The 16397-nt window shown below is 41.2% G+C and overlaps 1 protein-coding gene across 1 annotated transcript in view; it reads right to left on the reverse strand.

Moving 5' to 3' along the window:
* Positions 1-16397, reverse strand: part of casq1b (calsequestrin 1b) — a gene marked incomplete at both ends in the record, with an annotated part of 151392 nt that overhangs the window by 71823 nt on the left and 63172 nt on the right. The window contains 8 exons of the mRNA XM_080741822.1: positions 12014-12294; positions 13290-13364; positions 14231-14331; positions 14453-14507; positions 14642-14687; positions 14805-14935; positions 15315-15388; positions 16328-16397. The exon at positions 16328-16397 is cut by the window's right edge and continues 42 nt beyond it. Coding sequence (XP_080597948.1) covers positions 12014-12294; positions 13290-13364; positions 14231-14331; positions 14453-14507; positions 14642-14687; positions 14805-14935; positions 15315-15388; positions 16328-16397 — 833 coding nt within the window. The remainder of the gene's footprint in view (positions 1-12013; positions 12295-13289; positions 13365-14230; positions 14332-14452; positions 14508-14641; positions 14688-14804; positions 14936-15314; positions 15389-16327) is intronic.

Genomic DNA, 16397 nt, shown 5'->3' on the forward strand with positions numbered 1-16397 from the left:
GTCATGCATGTGGTCTGGCTTGTTCAGCTACTGTAGTACCCACATAGCACAAATGCAACACTCTTCAAAGTAACCTACTGTTCATAAAGGTGTCATAATCTCACATTTCAAGACTTCCACTATCATTGGCAAAATAGTTCTCATAGATAATAATAAACAAAACGTGCAGCAGAACCTCAAGGTTGTTTGTCTGGTGTGTTCTTTTATTTGTATTCATACAAAAGAACTAATTTGCAAAGCTGTCCCTTTGACCCTGATTAAATGTTGATGGTGTCATGGAAAAAAAAAACATATAGTCGTAAAACCGCCAGGGAATACAAATATTAAGTACTATACTGTAACTGGTCAAAGGTGTACGTACCGGTTTCCCTATCCATAAAACACATGCTTACCAAGATAACATCAAACATTAACATTTGTATGATCTACATTTCCACAGCAGATTCAACTTGTTGCAAATGTGTTCTTAAATGCATCAATGAAAACATATAGCCAGCCACTCTATACTTATATTTTAGAATGTATTGATTAGTGTATTACATTTTTTGCAAAGTACTTGCAAAAGACATATTTCTGTTTTAATTTCGAACGAGGATTTAAAAATAACAACAAATCAAAAGGTTTTAAGTCCAAGCATAATTAGTTTGTCAGTATTAGTGTCATTACTATTTCATATTTTCTTACCTTGATTTCTTTCATCTTTGGAGCCTGGTAATAAGAAAAAGCTGTTAGATGAATTACGGCATCTTTAATTACCTTAGCTTGAAGTTGGAAATGTTAGGAGAATAATACTGTAAATAGAGTTTACCTTTTATTTTACGGAAACAGCACTTGAAAACTGTAAGATAACAATATTGTTATAAAAGGTTAAATTACCATATAGTACACAAAATGTATACATATTTATTATGCATAATCTACACTTTAAAATGTTTAAATAAAATACCATAATTCAATTCAAAATTGCCATTTGACCTAAAGTATAAGCCACTGATCACCAATGGGGTTGCATCTGGTGATCATGTATGTACCGGTATGCACTCAATGAGAGAAAATATTTTTGTAAAATATAAGCTTCTAACCCTGTGACTTATTTTTTCCCCTCTGATTTCGCAGGCGGCCTACTGTACCTACCTCGGAGGCTCATACTCAGATTCCTCTAATCTAGGGTATTTAAATTCAGGACATCAAGTTTATTTCTATATTATATTATTGATCGTATTTAACTCCTATACTGTTAGTATTGAATTCTTTGTATTGTACTCAAATCTTCACTGTGTGGTTTATTTCTGAATTGTATTGTATTGTATTTCATAAATGTATTTGTAACACTTCAGAGATAGAAAGTTGTCACTATGACAAGAAATTAACGTTCCCTAATTGCCCAGGAATGTGAGACATCACCTGATCCGGATTGCCCTCATCTCACTGGAATCTCTGTCTTTTTAGATCCATGTGATTGGTTGTACCTATCTCAGGCACCATATTTATGTGTGACTTGTTATGTGTTCTGTATACCCTGTCGAAACGTTGATTTCTCTATACTCTGCGTCCTAAAATAAATATTGGCACTTTGGCTACAGTGTGAGTGGCCGCTTCTTTGTCCTTTAAAGAATATTATTGAGATAAAAAACGTATTGTTATAAAACCATCAGGACTGGTCAAAGACGTACAGAATGTATCGGTTTACTCTATCCATAAAGCACAAGGGCAACATCAAGATAACATCAAACCATTGATGATTTACATCATTCCTGCTATTACATAATGATCTGCATTTCCACAGCAGATTCAACTGCAAAAGGTAGGGTATATATTTTGCTACAAACAAAACGTTATTTTAATAAAAGATTAAAGCTATTTACTCTGATAATAATCATTGCTATAGAGTGTTTGCTCAGTAACAGGGGTTTCTCTTTCTCTCCAGCTCTAATATATATTAGTAGGCCCTATACATTTTCAGGTAGGTGACAACATTTCAGCGAATCGGGAGAGAGTACCCATTTATCAGCTTTATTTTTATAGTGTTCCCGTTCACATTTTTCATCACTTCCAGTTTCACTTGTTTAATCTGTATCCTGCTAAATTCTCTATCCTGATTGGATAAAATTGGTATCCTTATCTGAAAATGCCTTTTATGTCTAATGAAGAGCTGGAGAGACTGTAGTTACTTTTACTGAACACACACTCTTTAGCAATGGGTTCTATCAGAATATAGAGCTATTTAACCAAAGAAAATCACTTACACTACCTTTAAATGCATCAATGACAACATCTAGCCAGCACGTGGAATTGCACTTTCGAACGCTCTGTACAGCTAGTTTTTATGTTATTTTATTTTAGAAGGTATTTAAAAAATAATAACACACATCTGTCTTACCTTTTTTCTCTGGAACCTGGTAATATGGAAAAGCTGTTTGTTCTATATGGAAACGTTACAAGAATAATACTGTTGTGGGCTTAGTGGACTCACTTTTCTGTGGTGTTATGATGGAGGCACGTGGGTAGAAGGATGCCACAACAAGGAAGTGAAGAACTCTTTTTACTTGCAACAACGTCAGGATTACAGTTCAACAGGCAGCAACGACATACAGGTATGATCTTGAACTCTCACTGGCTCTAATAAAGTCTCTGGTGGTCGGTGAGTCCGTCCGTAATTCCCTGGTAAAAGCGGAGATACACTCAGACGTCTTTACCTTTTGGAATCCGGAACACAACTGCACTCATGGAGGGAGAACACACACAATACAGCCCGCTCTACCTGAGAGCCAATGAGGACGCATTACTCTGAGTAACCCCCCATACAATAGGCTGTTGTAATACAGGGACAGGTAATAGGCTGTCAGTTGTTCCCTCGTTACACTACCCCCCCTCTAGACTGCTGAGTCCCTTCAGCATCTTCTGAATAGTTAACAAGCACATGCATAATAATCAGTACTAAACAGAACACAATACAGCTATGCAATACTGTTACAAAGGCAATCAATTCACTCAAATTCAAAATCTTAAACATTTCAACAATTTCTTCTGTGAAACTCAAAAACACATTCAGTTAACCATAGCGGGCAGGTCTTTTCACTGCTCTACCACTTTTGGTCGTTGGAACAAACCCGGTAATCTCTGACCCGGAGCTCGAGTCAGTGGAGGATGCCGGCTGAGACGAGTCGCAGGAGGATGCAGGCTGAGACGGGTCGCAGGAGGATGCAGGCTGAGACGAGTCGCAGGAGGATGCAGGCTGAGACGGGTCGCAGGAGGATGCAGGCTGAGACGGGTCGCAGGAGGATGCAGGCTGAGACGGGTCGCAGGAGGATGCAGGTGGAGACTTGTCGCCGGAGGATGCAGGCTGAGTAGAGAGGGAGGGGTCAGGAGGTTTCTTCGGGCGCGGGCTCCATAGAGTCTCTGGTGGACGCAGGCCGAGTAGAAACACTCTGGAGACCGCATAACTTCCTACCGACCTCCCAGCTATGTAGCCGGGCACCGGCCCACATTCAATGAACATCTTGCTGCTTATAGGTGCCACATACACAGGCCAGTCTCGGACCTTGCAGCCCACAGGCAGTTTATTTACTTGGACAGGAGCCAGCAGGCCGGAACCTTCCATTTCAGCTCTGCCTATGGTAATGACTGGTGGCGAGGTAGTTTGGTCTTCTTCGGTAGTTTGATCTTCTTCGGTAGTTTGGTCTTCTTCGGTAGTTTGATCTTCTTCGGTAGTTTGGTCTTCTTCTGTAGTTTGGTCTTCTTTGGTAGTTAAGTCTTCTTCCTGAGAAGGCATAAAATGGCCGCTTACATTGTTGGTCAGGCCCGGGCCATTGGACCTGACCAGTTCTAGTTTTCCGGCCTGTTGGGGCTGGGGGACCGCAAACAGTCTCTCTTTGTAGTGGCCAAACTCTCCACAGTTATAGCAGGTAGAATTCTGGCGGGTAGATGGGCTCGGGGAACAGAATCGGCCTGTTGTACTTGGAAAGCTTGGCAGCCGTGCGGGGGACCCCCCACGCTGCTGTTCCCGTGAGGCACGGTTTGAGAGGCCTCCGTTGGCAGCAAGGTGCATTCCGGCCCTGGGTGTACTGGTGAGTTGCAGCTGACCCACTTGCTCTCTGAGTTGTTTGATTTCGCCAGCCATTTGTGCTTCCTCATCCTTCAGTTGCCTCAGTTCACCTTGCATCGCATGGAACTCCTGCTGCAGTGGCAGGGCTGCCGGTGAGGCTGTCATCACTTCATAGGCAACCCGCTGGTTGACTTGGTTGGTGTGTGGGTTCTGACTGGCAGCTGCGGCTGTGTTAGGGTGCACCGACCCACCCCTTCCTTGGAGCCGGCGGACATCCTGTCCCGGGCTGGTGTACTCCACACTCCACTGTCCAGCAGGGCCCGAGCCGAGGGAGCGCCGGTGAATGACTTCTAGCTCTGGAGCGAAGTCTGGGTTTTCCTCAACTGTCAAGTTTGATGCCTCATATCTGTCGATGGTGACCATGCTGTGAGAATCAGTTGGGTGGGAAGTAGTTGAACGAAGGAGAGTAAATGAGGCTGTTGCCCCAATGCCTTGAGCAATATCTCCCTGGCCTAGGTTATGTGGCTGTGCTGCTGGTGCCCCTCCCAGCCTCTGCAGATGTTGCAGGATTAGCTGGCTCTGCTGTTGCTTCTGCAGCTGCATTTGCCGCATTTGCTGTTGCATCTGCTGCATTTGCTGTAATATTCCAAGCAACGTTGGGCTCGCAGTAGCACCTGGTGTATCATTTTCCATCTTCTCTCTTTTATTTTTTTTTATTTTTTTTATTTTTTTTATTTTTTTAGTACTCCTTTAACTTTGCCCAGGCGGAGATCGGCGCTCGGCGTTCAGGCGGAGATTGACGCTGATACAGTAGTTATTAGTCAATAGACAGCAGTGGTCAGCAATCACGTGACCCAAAGTGGACAGCGGTCACGTGACCCTGGAAGCCGGCCGGTGAATGCACCGTGACGTCGTCAGCTGTTAGCACACAGTCTATGTTGCACAGCACGGTGCTGCAGGCTTCGGCGCGGCGACAGGTCGTGTTATCAATGTCTTTTTAAAAGCAGTAGATATCCCACTTCTGACACCATTTGTTGTGGGCTTAGTGGACTCACTTTTCTGTGGTGTTATGATGGAGGCACGTGGGTAGAAGGATGCCACAACAAGGAAGTGAAGAACTCTTTTTACTTGCAACAACGTCAGGATTACAGTTCAACAGGCAGCAACGACATACAGGTATGATCTTGAACTCTCACTGGCTCTAATAAAGTCTCTGGTGGTCGGTGAGTCCGTCCGTAATTCCCTGGTAAAAGCGGAGATACACTCAGACGTCTTTACCTTTTGGAATCCGGAACACAACTGCACTCATGGAGGGAGAACACACACAATACAGCCCGCTCTACCTGAGAGCCAATGAGGACGCATTACTCTGAGTAACCCCCCATACAATAGGCTGTTGTAATACAGGGACAGGTAATAGGCTGTCAGTTGTTCCCTCGTTACAATACTATAAGTAGAGTAGTTTACCATTTTTGTGACATGAAACACACTCACCCGTAGTCAATACAACACCAACAGCAAAACAAACACCACCAATAGCAATGGCAAAAACAGCAGGAACAGGCATGGTATCTGCTGGTCTCTCCTGAAAGAGCTGTGCAACCAAAGAAAGACATGTACGGTTGTCCGAGGTGAAATATTAACCAGGATGAAAAATCTCCAGAGGGCGTATATACTGTACAGTACTGTAGGCGTGCATGTGTGGGTGCAAGTGTGAGTGCGTGTCTTAGTGTAAGGGGGCCAAGTCTTACTTTAACGTCCAGTATTTGGTGCACATCAAAACTCAATAGTTACTTCCAGGTTACGCAAATGAATAATATGAATATACCAATTATGTGTGAAGCGTGTTATTATTGTAACCCAATGGAATAAACATGTAGACCGACTACGCCAGTTGGATTTAAACCAACAAAGCCGTTTACAGCTTTAACTATACAAGGCAATTCACAGGTTCGAGTAATAACAGGTTGAGAAAGCAAAATGGGATTTAACCCAGGAGACACGACTCAAGGCTTATCAAAAGGGGTCATTCATAAAAAATACACATGGTTAGGGGAAGGAGGAATATTAATACAGTTAATAACAAAATACAAACAACAAAAATACGATGTGTATTCAAAAGTAATAGGAATAATGGAATACAATAATGGAATACAACAAAACGTATTTAAGAAATTAGAAATAAAAATGAAAAAATATATAATACCCTCTTTCACCCTATCACATTAGGCTAATGTGTGTGTGTGTGTGTGTGTGGGGGGGGGGGATACATTTTCTGGTTGAGGTTTATCTTTGGTGTAAAACAAACTATAGGTTACAAGAAGGGACTCCAGGCAAGCCTTCCCGCCGGTGTTAAATAATCTATTATTTTATCTACCTATAGTTATTTTAACACTTTTGCTAGAAGGGAAGCATAAACCCCCCGTAGTGTGCTAAGTCATAGGACAAGCCTGCAGGAAGTGTGCCACAGAAGGGCAGTAAATCATTACTGGGATCCTCTGTCCTCCTCAGTCTCAAGGACCGCCTCGAGGGCCATGTGCGCTAGGGAAGTAGCTGCCATGTCCAGCCTGTAGATGACCTGATGAAGGTCATTGACATGACCAGTTCAATGCTTAACAAACATCCTGGATCGAGGTTAACCTACATAACTTCCAGGATGCTGATCTGGTGCATAGGCGCCTGATACACGGAGCAAAAGGAGCCATGACTTCCCCTATCGGCCGGGGGGGGGGAGCCCGGCACCCCCTCCTGCACTCTGGTGATAGGTTTCCCCCTGGATTTAGGGTCCCATGAGACAAACATCCGATCAGACTGTCTCGTTGGCTCGGGTCCTGTCCACGTATGCCCTGAGGGCTCGGACCGAACACAGGCAATGCCTCCTTTTTTCTTCAGAGGCAAAAGGGGCCAGATGAAACATTAAGAGTTCCACCGAAGGAGAGAAGGTTTTTGGGCCCGAATGTGGGATTCGGTTTCAGAGCCACTCTTGCCTCCCCAAGGCGCGCACATTCTTGGCTCACAGAGAGAGCATGAATGTCACTGATGCGCTTAGCTGTCGTCACAGCCACCAGCAGAGCCGTCTTGAGAGACAGATGCTTCAGGCTTACTGACTTCAGAGCTCACCGATTGCTGTCCACACCCATGTGTCACACTGTCCTGGCAGCCTTGAGCCTTGATTGTGGAAAAAGACAGACCATATCGTCCACCAGCTCCTGTAAGAAGTCAGGGACTTCTGCTGCAGGAGCCATAAAAGGGACAATATGCTCTGGTGCGCCCCACTCTCTAAAGGCTTGCCACCGTGTATCAGATTGTAGTCTAGTGGATGGGGCTCTCGTGCCCTGCATCATAGTGATGATTCACTCAAAGAGACCCTGAGCATCCAAATTCAACTCAAGGTATAGGGGACAGCCTATACCTTGAGTTGAATTTGGACCTTCGTGAGGCTGGAATCTGGCTGACAGAAACATCTTAGTTCGTCCACCATTTCAGAGTTGACACACCTATGTGGTTATTACAACACGGCATAATGGGCGCATGTTCAAAGCGGGAGTGTAGTTCCTCGTTTGAGCAGTTTCGCGGACGCTATAAACAACTCCACTCTGTCCCGGCAAAGGCGAGTCGTAAGCGTCACAGAGTCTAGAGTTGCATCAGCAAACCCCATCGATTGTGCTGGAACCAACACACTCTTCTTGTGGTTCGCAGGCTGCCTGTAGTGCAGAGCTTGCGCACAGCAGCCCCAGTCATCTACATACCGGTACATGGCTACGTGCTCATCCTGAGACACCAGAGTGTTGTTTTTGTGCATGGCCGTGCCAACATACACACTGTAATCGCCATTTTACAAGGGTCCCAGCCTCCACCACCGCTTCACCACGGTCACAGCGTTTAACGAAAACTCATCGTCAAGGTGTCTTGTGTAAGGGAATTTGAGGTTGATCCGATTAATCCCCTAGGAGGAGTTCATTAAAGTGCGTGTGAAAACCGCCAAAAAAATTCCAAAAATGTAGCAAAACGCCACAAAGTGGTAAAATTCTCTGACTTCCTGTTTTGTGTAACTTTTGGAGTACGTTTGGTGCCTCAAAAACTAAACTTTACGATTACAATAGGGCTTTGCACTATGCAGTGCTCGGGCCTTAATAATACAATAAAAATATATATCAAATATCTAAATACTGAATCAAGAAACGTAAACTGTTCCGGGTGCTCCCAAAAGCCAGAGTAGACAATAAAATGACCAAAAAGTGATTTACAGTATGTTCATGCTAGCCTTTAAAAAATAACAAAGTAAAATTACTATAGGCTACTTTCAGTGCGTTTAACATGTATATTATTTGTGTGTGTGTGTGTGTGTGTGTGTGTGTGTGTGTGTGTGTGTGTGTGTGTGTGTGTGTGTGTGTGTGTGTGTGGTTCCTCCGTCCGTCCGTCCGTCCGTCCGTCCGTCCGTCCGTCCGTCCGTCCGCCACTGGTCGTGGTGCTGCCTGTGTCTAGAATGCAATGTTTGGCTTCTTTTTTTAATAAGCCATCATTATTTATTTATTTTTTGTATTACAGTATATTACGTTATTGAAGCAACTGTTATCGAATATGGGGGTTTACCTTTTTTCCAACTCCAAATGGCTAGTAATGTCAAAATACAACCAGCCACTCCACAAACCACAGGAATGACATTGTTAAAAACATAGAACGCTTGTCTGTTGATTGTTATAGTAGAATTATAACCAAGAAGAAAATGCTAAGTCATTCAAAAAATGTCCATGATAGTCTCTCCTGAAAGCCTTGTTGTTAGTGCAATCACAGTAGTGAGTGAACCGTCATTTTTATGTAAATAAAAATTCATGTGTTTACATGGGTTCGGGAAGAGCGACTTACAGTTTTTCACGATTGTTAACACAAAAATCAAAAATTCTGCACAATTTTCACAACCTTAACTTCATCTACCTATAGCTTTACCCGATTTGGCACTACTTCACACTCCCTTTTCTGCATTAGACTCGGATTTTCCTTCTTTCCACTCTGATGTCAATTACACATCACCTTATTGTCTATTTCTATACACTACACACAATGTTCGGTTGTTGCACACACTTCTCATGGAAAATCTCAAAGTATCAACCTACAACACACAACTATTCAAAACTCTACACATTCAAGTCTGATGTCAATTTGCACATCACCGTGTTGTCTAAACACTACACACAATATTCAGTTGTTGCACAACAGAACATTGAGACAGGAACTGGAGGCAGAGATGGGCAAAAATACAAAACAATATTTGAAATACAAAGATGCAAATACCAGGATATTGTCACCAGGATAGTATATTGGTGACAGTATGGGTCAGTATTAGACCAAGTACTGACCAAGATTTTTTGTCTTTCTTTTTTTTTTCTTTTTCTTTTTAAATGGCCTAAATCTACTGTAAATCATGTACCTAAATACAACTTTTTGGATGCATATTTGTGTGCTGTTTTATGTTTGACTATAAAAAGTAGGCCTATACTGAGTCATTTTACAGCAGGAGAAATAGCTCATTCTCCAGAGTCAATGTCATTCATATTGTGTGTTCCAATTCAATGGTGTTTTCAATTTTGCACTTCAATGTGCTGTAAATGCTAGGTAGTGTGCAGCATATGCTTAGTTGTGTGTACTGAATGAATGGTATGTGTCATTTGAAAATATGGCTGCGTGTACCAAATACAACATGAGTTCCATTTTGTGAACACAGTTAAGTGATTTGATGGCAAACTGGGAATCTTAGGAAAGGAGTGTGAGGTTTAACATTTTGTGTGTGAGGTTTTCAATTTTGTGTGTGCAGTTTTGAGAAAGCCGTTATGTTTATTGAGAAACTTGTGTTAACAATCTTGAACAACTGTAATTAGCCCCCTACAACTATAACATTCAGAAGTTTTTAATAAAGTCTCACTCCTGTCTTAATACGGTACGGCATTCTATAATTACCTGTATTTTGTCCGATCGCTTTCTGTTTTCCCATGCGCACCAACCCCACTGAGATAAACAGACAGTGATCGGATAAAAAGGCTTCTTATTAAAGAACACAGAGGATATGGGTAATTATAGAAAGCTGTACCATATTTAGACAGGTGTGAGACTTTATTAAAGTGATCCCTGACTAATACGACAAATATGCCTTAATAATTTATAATTGTCATCTATAACTACAATGTAAAATTAAAAACACCGCAATTATTTTATTCTTTATTCTTCTTTTATTCTTCTAGAAATAGCTAATCTTTCACTCAACAGGGGAAATGCCCGTCGCAAGTTGATGATGTCATAAATGTCATGTGTGATCTATCCCTATGGAATTTATGGCATGCATGTGCAAATAAAAACAAACTTAATACCGTACTTCATATGGTTAACATGAGCATCAACTCAATATTTCAAATGTGTTTTTTGCACATGCATTATTCCATAAATTCCATAGAGATAGAACACACATGACATTTATGACATCATCAACTTGCAACATGCATTTCCCCTATTGAGTGAAAGATTAGCTATTTCTTGAAGAAATAAAATATTGAAGGTGTTTTTAATTTTACATTGTAGTTATAGAGGACAATTATAATGTATTAAGGCATATTTGTCGTATTAGTCAGTGATCACTTTAAGCACTTTGTTTGTGAAATCTGAATGTTGTTGTAGGTAGCTAAATAAGTCGCTCTGCACGAACCCATGCAAACATGGAAACATGACGATCAGGGCTTGGTCTCTACGACCATGCGTGAGCTACGATGGGCTAAAATCGCTTTGGGAAACCCGGCCATTTTACCCTATTTAATGATGTCTCTCCCCTGATCGAATGCAGATGTCACTTGACTTTACTGTTATTGAAACATTTGCCAGTTGAAATGTTTGTTTGCCATAACCTCCTGCTCTTCTTTCCTCTTTCATACATGTTTTCATCTTGTTATCTTCATCCAAAATCGATAGAATGCTCATCATTATAATACTAACACATGCACTAATTTCACTTACTTATTGAGGGGTTTTCTTGAGTTTGATACCTATTATATCTGTATAATCACTCTGATAAAGAAATGACGACAAGCACATTGACAGGTAAATGAGAAGCCACACCAAATGGTTTAAAATTTGTATTTCTTTTTTCCTCATTAATCCCAAATATATATCATACGATCATTTCTTTCTCTTTGGTTTGTCTGTTCCAGGATCTTAATAATTTAATTGTACATTAATCTCATAATCTTAAGACTTACCAGTGAGCTTAAGTTTAATTATTTTTTTACAAAATAATACAACAAAGATTTATTTTCTGTTCGTCCAGTAGAAAATATGATGTTAAAACAGTGTAATGGGATACATGTACTGTAAGGGCTGATCTTTGAGACACAGGTCAACAACATAACAGGGAGCGTACAGTATCTCCGTTAGCCTACCTGTTCACATTCACCCCATGATTAGGAGAGAAAAAAACACTTAACAAATGACGTGTGACACATGTACGACAGCCCTTTTTTGTCTGCTTTTCCCCCCCGCTTTTCTGAAACCTTTCAGGCAGTTTCAACAGTCGTAGGCTCAAAGCTGACTGAAAACAATCTGAGCTTGTGATAATGGATAAAATATCTTATGGACGTTTCATATAGGCTAGCTTTAGAAGATCGTTATTAGCTATTTCCCGGATCTCAGGGCGACTGTTACAAGCCGGATGTTCGCAAAAAGGACAGCGTGGTGTTATTTGTGAACCTGAAACCATCTACATCCTTAAAAAAATATTTTTCTTTTTGCTTTCCTTTTGGGCTGTGAGTTTTGTCCGTCAAAAAAAACTTTTGAGGAAACAATACAGGAAGCAAACAGGAAGAGACAGGGCCAGGCTTTTGTGGCAGGATATTAGAAAACTGAAGATTGTTGTTGCTGCACTTGATTTGTTTTGCGCCGTCATTGGCGAAAGGAAAGTAAACCCAAAGATGGTAGTGAACAATTTATTCATCGTCGTCATCATCATCGTCGTCATCATCATCGTCATCATCATCATCATCGTCATCATCATCATCATCATCGTCATCATCATCATCATCATCATCATCATCATCGTCATCATCATCGTCATCCTCGTCATCATCATCATCATCGTCATCATCATCGTTATCTTCATCGTCATCATCTGGGTCAATCTTCCCGGACAGCACGTCTTCGATCCACTGCTCCAGCTCGTCTGCAGTGGGCATGTCATCGTCGTCATCCATTTCCATCCACACGCTGTCGGCCTGCAAGGGAAGAATAGAGAATGCCATGACACCTTGAGTTCAATCATCAAATGTAGTTCAACCTCTAGACTCTAGACCAGTGATTCCCAAAAGAGATATTAGATGTTTGCACGGGGACTGCCCCATAGGTCGAACTCCTGTTGGGTCGAACCGCGTCGGCAGGTTAGATAATCACTCGCGAGCGCCGGCAGGTTGGATAATCACCCGCATCACGGTTACTGAGGGTTAGGGTTAGGCATTTTTACTGAGGTTAGGATTGGGGTTTGCGTTAGAGTTTGGTGGTCGATCCAAAGGGTGTTCGACCTAATGACATGTTACCGTTTGCACAGGACCCAAACTAGTGAAACTAGCAGATCTACAAGCTCACAACACGATGCTTTGCACCGCATTGTGAGCTTGTAGATTGGCTATTTTCACTAGGCTACTTCTTAAACATTTATTTTCTAATTTCTTAGATTTGTTTTTGATTTCTTCATGAAATTATTGCAAAAAATCATTGAATTGTGTTTTTAATTCACTACAATTTTAGCTTTTTTGGGAAACAAAAATAAAGGGACCCATAAAAATTGGTCCATGGCCCACTAATGGGTCCCAATCCACTGTTTGGGGGAAACTCTAGACTTGTAAAATTGACCTGAGTTGCAACTGTACTTGGTATACTCTTTTCCACTACACCAAATCTCAAGAAAATCAAGCTCACACGGCGTTGCAATTCGATGCGTTCTGACCGTGTAGATTTGCTATTTTTGGCGAACGTTCCCCCTCAGAATAGGGTTCAAGGGGACCTACGTAGATGGACTGTGCTTCTTGACCGCAAGACTCAATCAAAGAAAGTCTTATAAGACTGGGAGACCTCTATCTAGGATGCTTTTCTGTCCTAAAAGGTAGTCAATTACTTCACATCTATGCAAGCTATGAATTGGGCTATGCTAAAATACATGCGGTACATTGTGAGCCGCGAGGCAATGCTTGGACTGAGAAGAAACCAGACTTACATCCTCAACGTCAACCACGCCAATCTGAGGGGAGGAGAGGTCAATGCGGAAAGTCTTCTCCCAATAGGGCACCAGCTGAAAGTGGCAAAGAGGGACAGAGAGAGCGATACAGCAATAAGAGGACAGCTTAGATAATGCATGCAGTTGATCAATGGACACTTTCAAACTGAATGCTTATGTACAACATAATCAATATACGTGAGTATGGTATGAGTAGGTTGAAGTGGTATCGGTATCAACCAACAAGGACGTCTATCCCCCTTAAAGGACAACTTTAGTTTTTTACAACAAGGGTTCATATTTTAGATTGTAATTAAAGAATATAAAAGATGAGTGTTAAATTGATTTAATTTACTTCTTTCTATTGTTTTAGAGATTCTTATTTCAGTGGATGGGTCATGCGTACAAGTGGCTAAATATGTCTTTTTAGACACAATAAGCCCATTGCCAAGATAGAAGGCAACCTTTCATGGTTGGATGTGACTTATGGGGGCTAGAAGTGTTACTGTAAGTAGCAATAAAGAAACTGCTGGCTTATTGTGTCTAAAAAGACACTTGTATGCATGCCCCCATGCGTACGCATGCCCCCCATTTTAGCATGGTAAACACGATAAAACAATAGAACGAAGCAAATGAAAACATTTTAACACTTACTTTTTCTTTTCTCTAATTACAATCTAAAATATGAACCCTTGTTGTAAAAAAACAAAGTTGTCCTTTAAGGTCGTTACACACCGGGCCGTAACAAATAAAAAATACAACAACAACAACAAAACATATGCTGTAGCTGATGTCACATTCATAGATCCTTGGGAGATGGATTGCTGAGGTGGATCACTACACCAACCATAAACTTCCATTAATCTGCACTCAACTGACCAAGCTACGTGGACACAAATTCCCATAGGAATTGATATGATCAGTAGTTATGGTGCTCATACCAGGGGGAACTTGTCAGGGTCGATCCAGATGATGCTGAGGTTGGGGTTATCGGTGTTCTCACGGGCCACCTCCTTCAAGATTTCCAGGAACTCAAAACCATCTGAGTGTAAAGTTCAAAGGTTGTGTATTTTGCTAATGCAACGTAATACCAATCTTTTTTTTTTAAATACCTATAATTCAATATTCTTAAAATTCATAATTTGTATTCATTTATTTATTACCTGGGTCATCCTCCTCAGCAAAGGCAACGATGTGCTCTCCATCAATGTCATCCTCCTAAGAAAATCAGAGTGGGGAGTGAGACAGGGGTGTCCATTATTTCCTCCACAGATTGACTTTCAGGTTATGCTTAATTCTGTGCGCAACAATTAAAGCTAAGGGGAATCTTAGAGGTTTTTTAAACAGCTTACCCAGATCTCGTACATGCTGTAAGGCTCAAGTTTTCTCAGGGTTGGCCTGGATATTAAAAAAATATATAAAGATATAATAATAATGATGAAAACAAACAAAAAACAAAACTAAATAACAAAAAAATCTTATCAAAATTACTTTGGAGTCTCCTCAATGTCTCACCTGTCGTGCTCCTCAATGTAGTCTACAAGTTCAGCCTCAGTGTAGGGCTTTCCTGGAATGGTAACGGGCTCCTCCATGAAAGGCTCGTAGAAGTCAACTTCATTCATCTTCAGCTTCAGCTTCTTGGCAACCTGAAATGAGAAGAAAGTGAGATTTGAATGCGGTGGCAATGAAAAACTCAATGTGTAGGAAGTGAAAAGTATTCACCGCATATTATATGTTTGGTTATTACCTCTTATAGAGGGTAGGCACATGCATGAAGTGAATGGCAAATTGAGTGGAAAATTGAGTAGCAAAGTATGTGGCAAAGTGAGTTTGCCACTCACTTTTTAGTTTAATGTTATTTAACATCGTTTAATGCAATAGGACTTTTCTGACTGGATGTATGGGCTGTCAAGGTCATGAAAGTATTTTATTATTATTTTTTTGCCACTCAGTAGGCGTTCTCGCATAACTTCCTCTATTAGGGCTCCATCCAAAAATAATTAATTGCTGACTGGATGTCCATACCTTAGGGTCGAAGGTGGCGTAGAACTTGATGAAGGGATGGAACTCCTCAGCGGCATCATCGTACTCAATGAAGTCTGGATGTAGGAGAACAATGAAAATATAAAAAGTTAAAAGCCATGACAATGCATATGGAAACCCTTTAACCACTTAGGCCACATACACTACTTTGTCATACAAAACATAATTAAAATAGTTTTTGTTTTGTTTGTTTTTTTTTTGGGGGGGGGGGGGGGGTTGCTTAGTTTTGTGTGATTTTTTTTGTAGTACTGTATGTTAATTTGATTCAGTTTTGTACAGTGTTTATGTTTTATAATAGTGGACATGTGTGTTTGTGTTGGTTTTGCATTTCAGACCATACTATCACTATAGGAGTCAGAAGACTATTAAGTCAAAGTCAACTACACTACGGTGGTCCTGTGTATTAGCTCTGACCGACAATCGGGGGGCGAGTGCCAAATATCCCCAACTACAGTCCCATTAGCTCTCACCATTCTTTGAAATGTTTTGAAAGTATTTGAAAAAGGTTGCCTATAATGACAGGCTATATGGATACCGGACTTATGAAGGGCCACACTGAGCACTAATAACTATAATAATAACTATAAAAGTATGGTTTTAAAAAAATATTTCTAAGTTAAGTGGATGGCAGTGTTCACCCTGACTATAAAAAAATAGATATAATGGTGAACAATATACCGGTAGTTAGTTATCTTTATAGTAATCGTGCCCGATGGGAATGGCGCTGGTAAGGTGGTTAATAAACCACAGAGATAAAGAGTTATACATCTCTGTGCTTCATATAATTTCTACCTGCAGCTGTGGAAGTATCATTATTTGATAACAACACAATTGGCCATACTGTATCTACACGGTGGCTGTGTTTTGCTCTTGTATTACTCTCCAGGTTTGTTCCCCACCTCAAAGGTAGTGAAACAACAAAATGACCACCATGTGAATATGCTCAATAGCATGTCTAGTTGTTCTCATGGTTATGACGTTGTGGTTGCACTTACGGGGGGATTTCTCGCTCTTGAAGTAGCCCACCAGCTTGGTGACCTCATCGATGTTGTGGAAACCCTTCAG

This window comes from Nannobrachium achirus, assembly GCF_963921795.1.
Source record: "Nannobrachium achirus genome assembly, chromosome: 14".
Taxonomy (NCBI): domain Eukaryota; kingdom Metazoa; phylum Chordata; class Actinopteri; order Myctophiformes; family Myctophidae; genus Nannobrachium; species Nannobrachium achirus.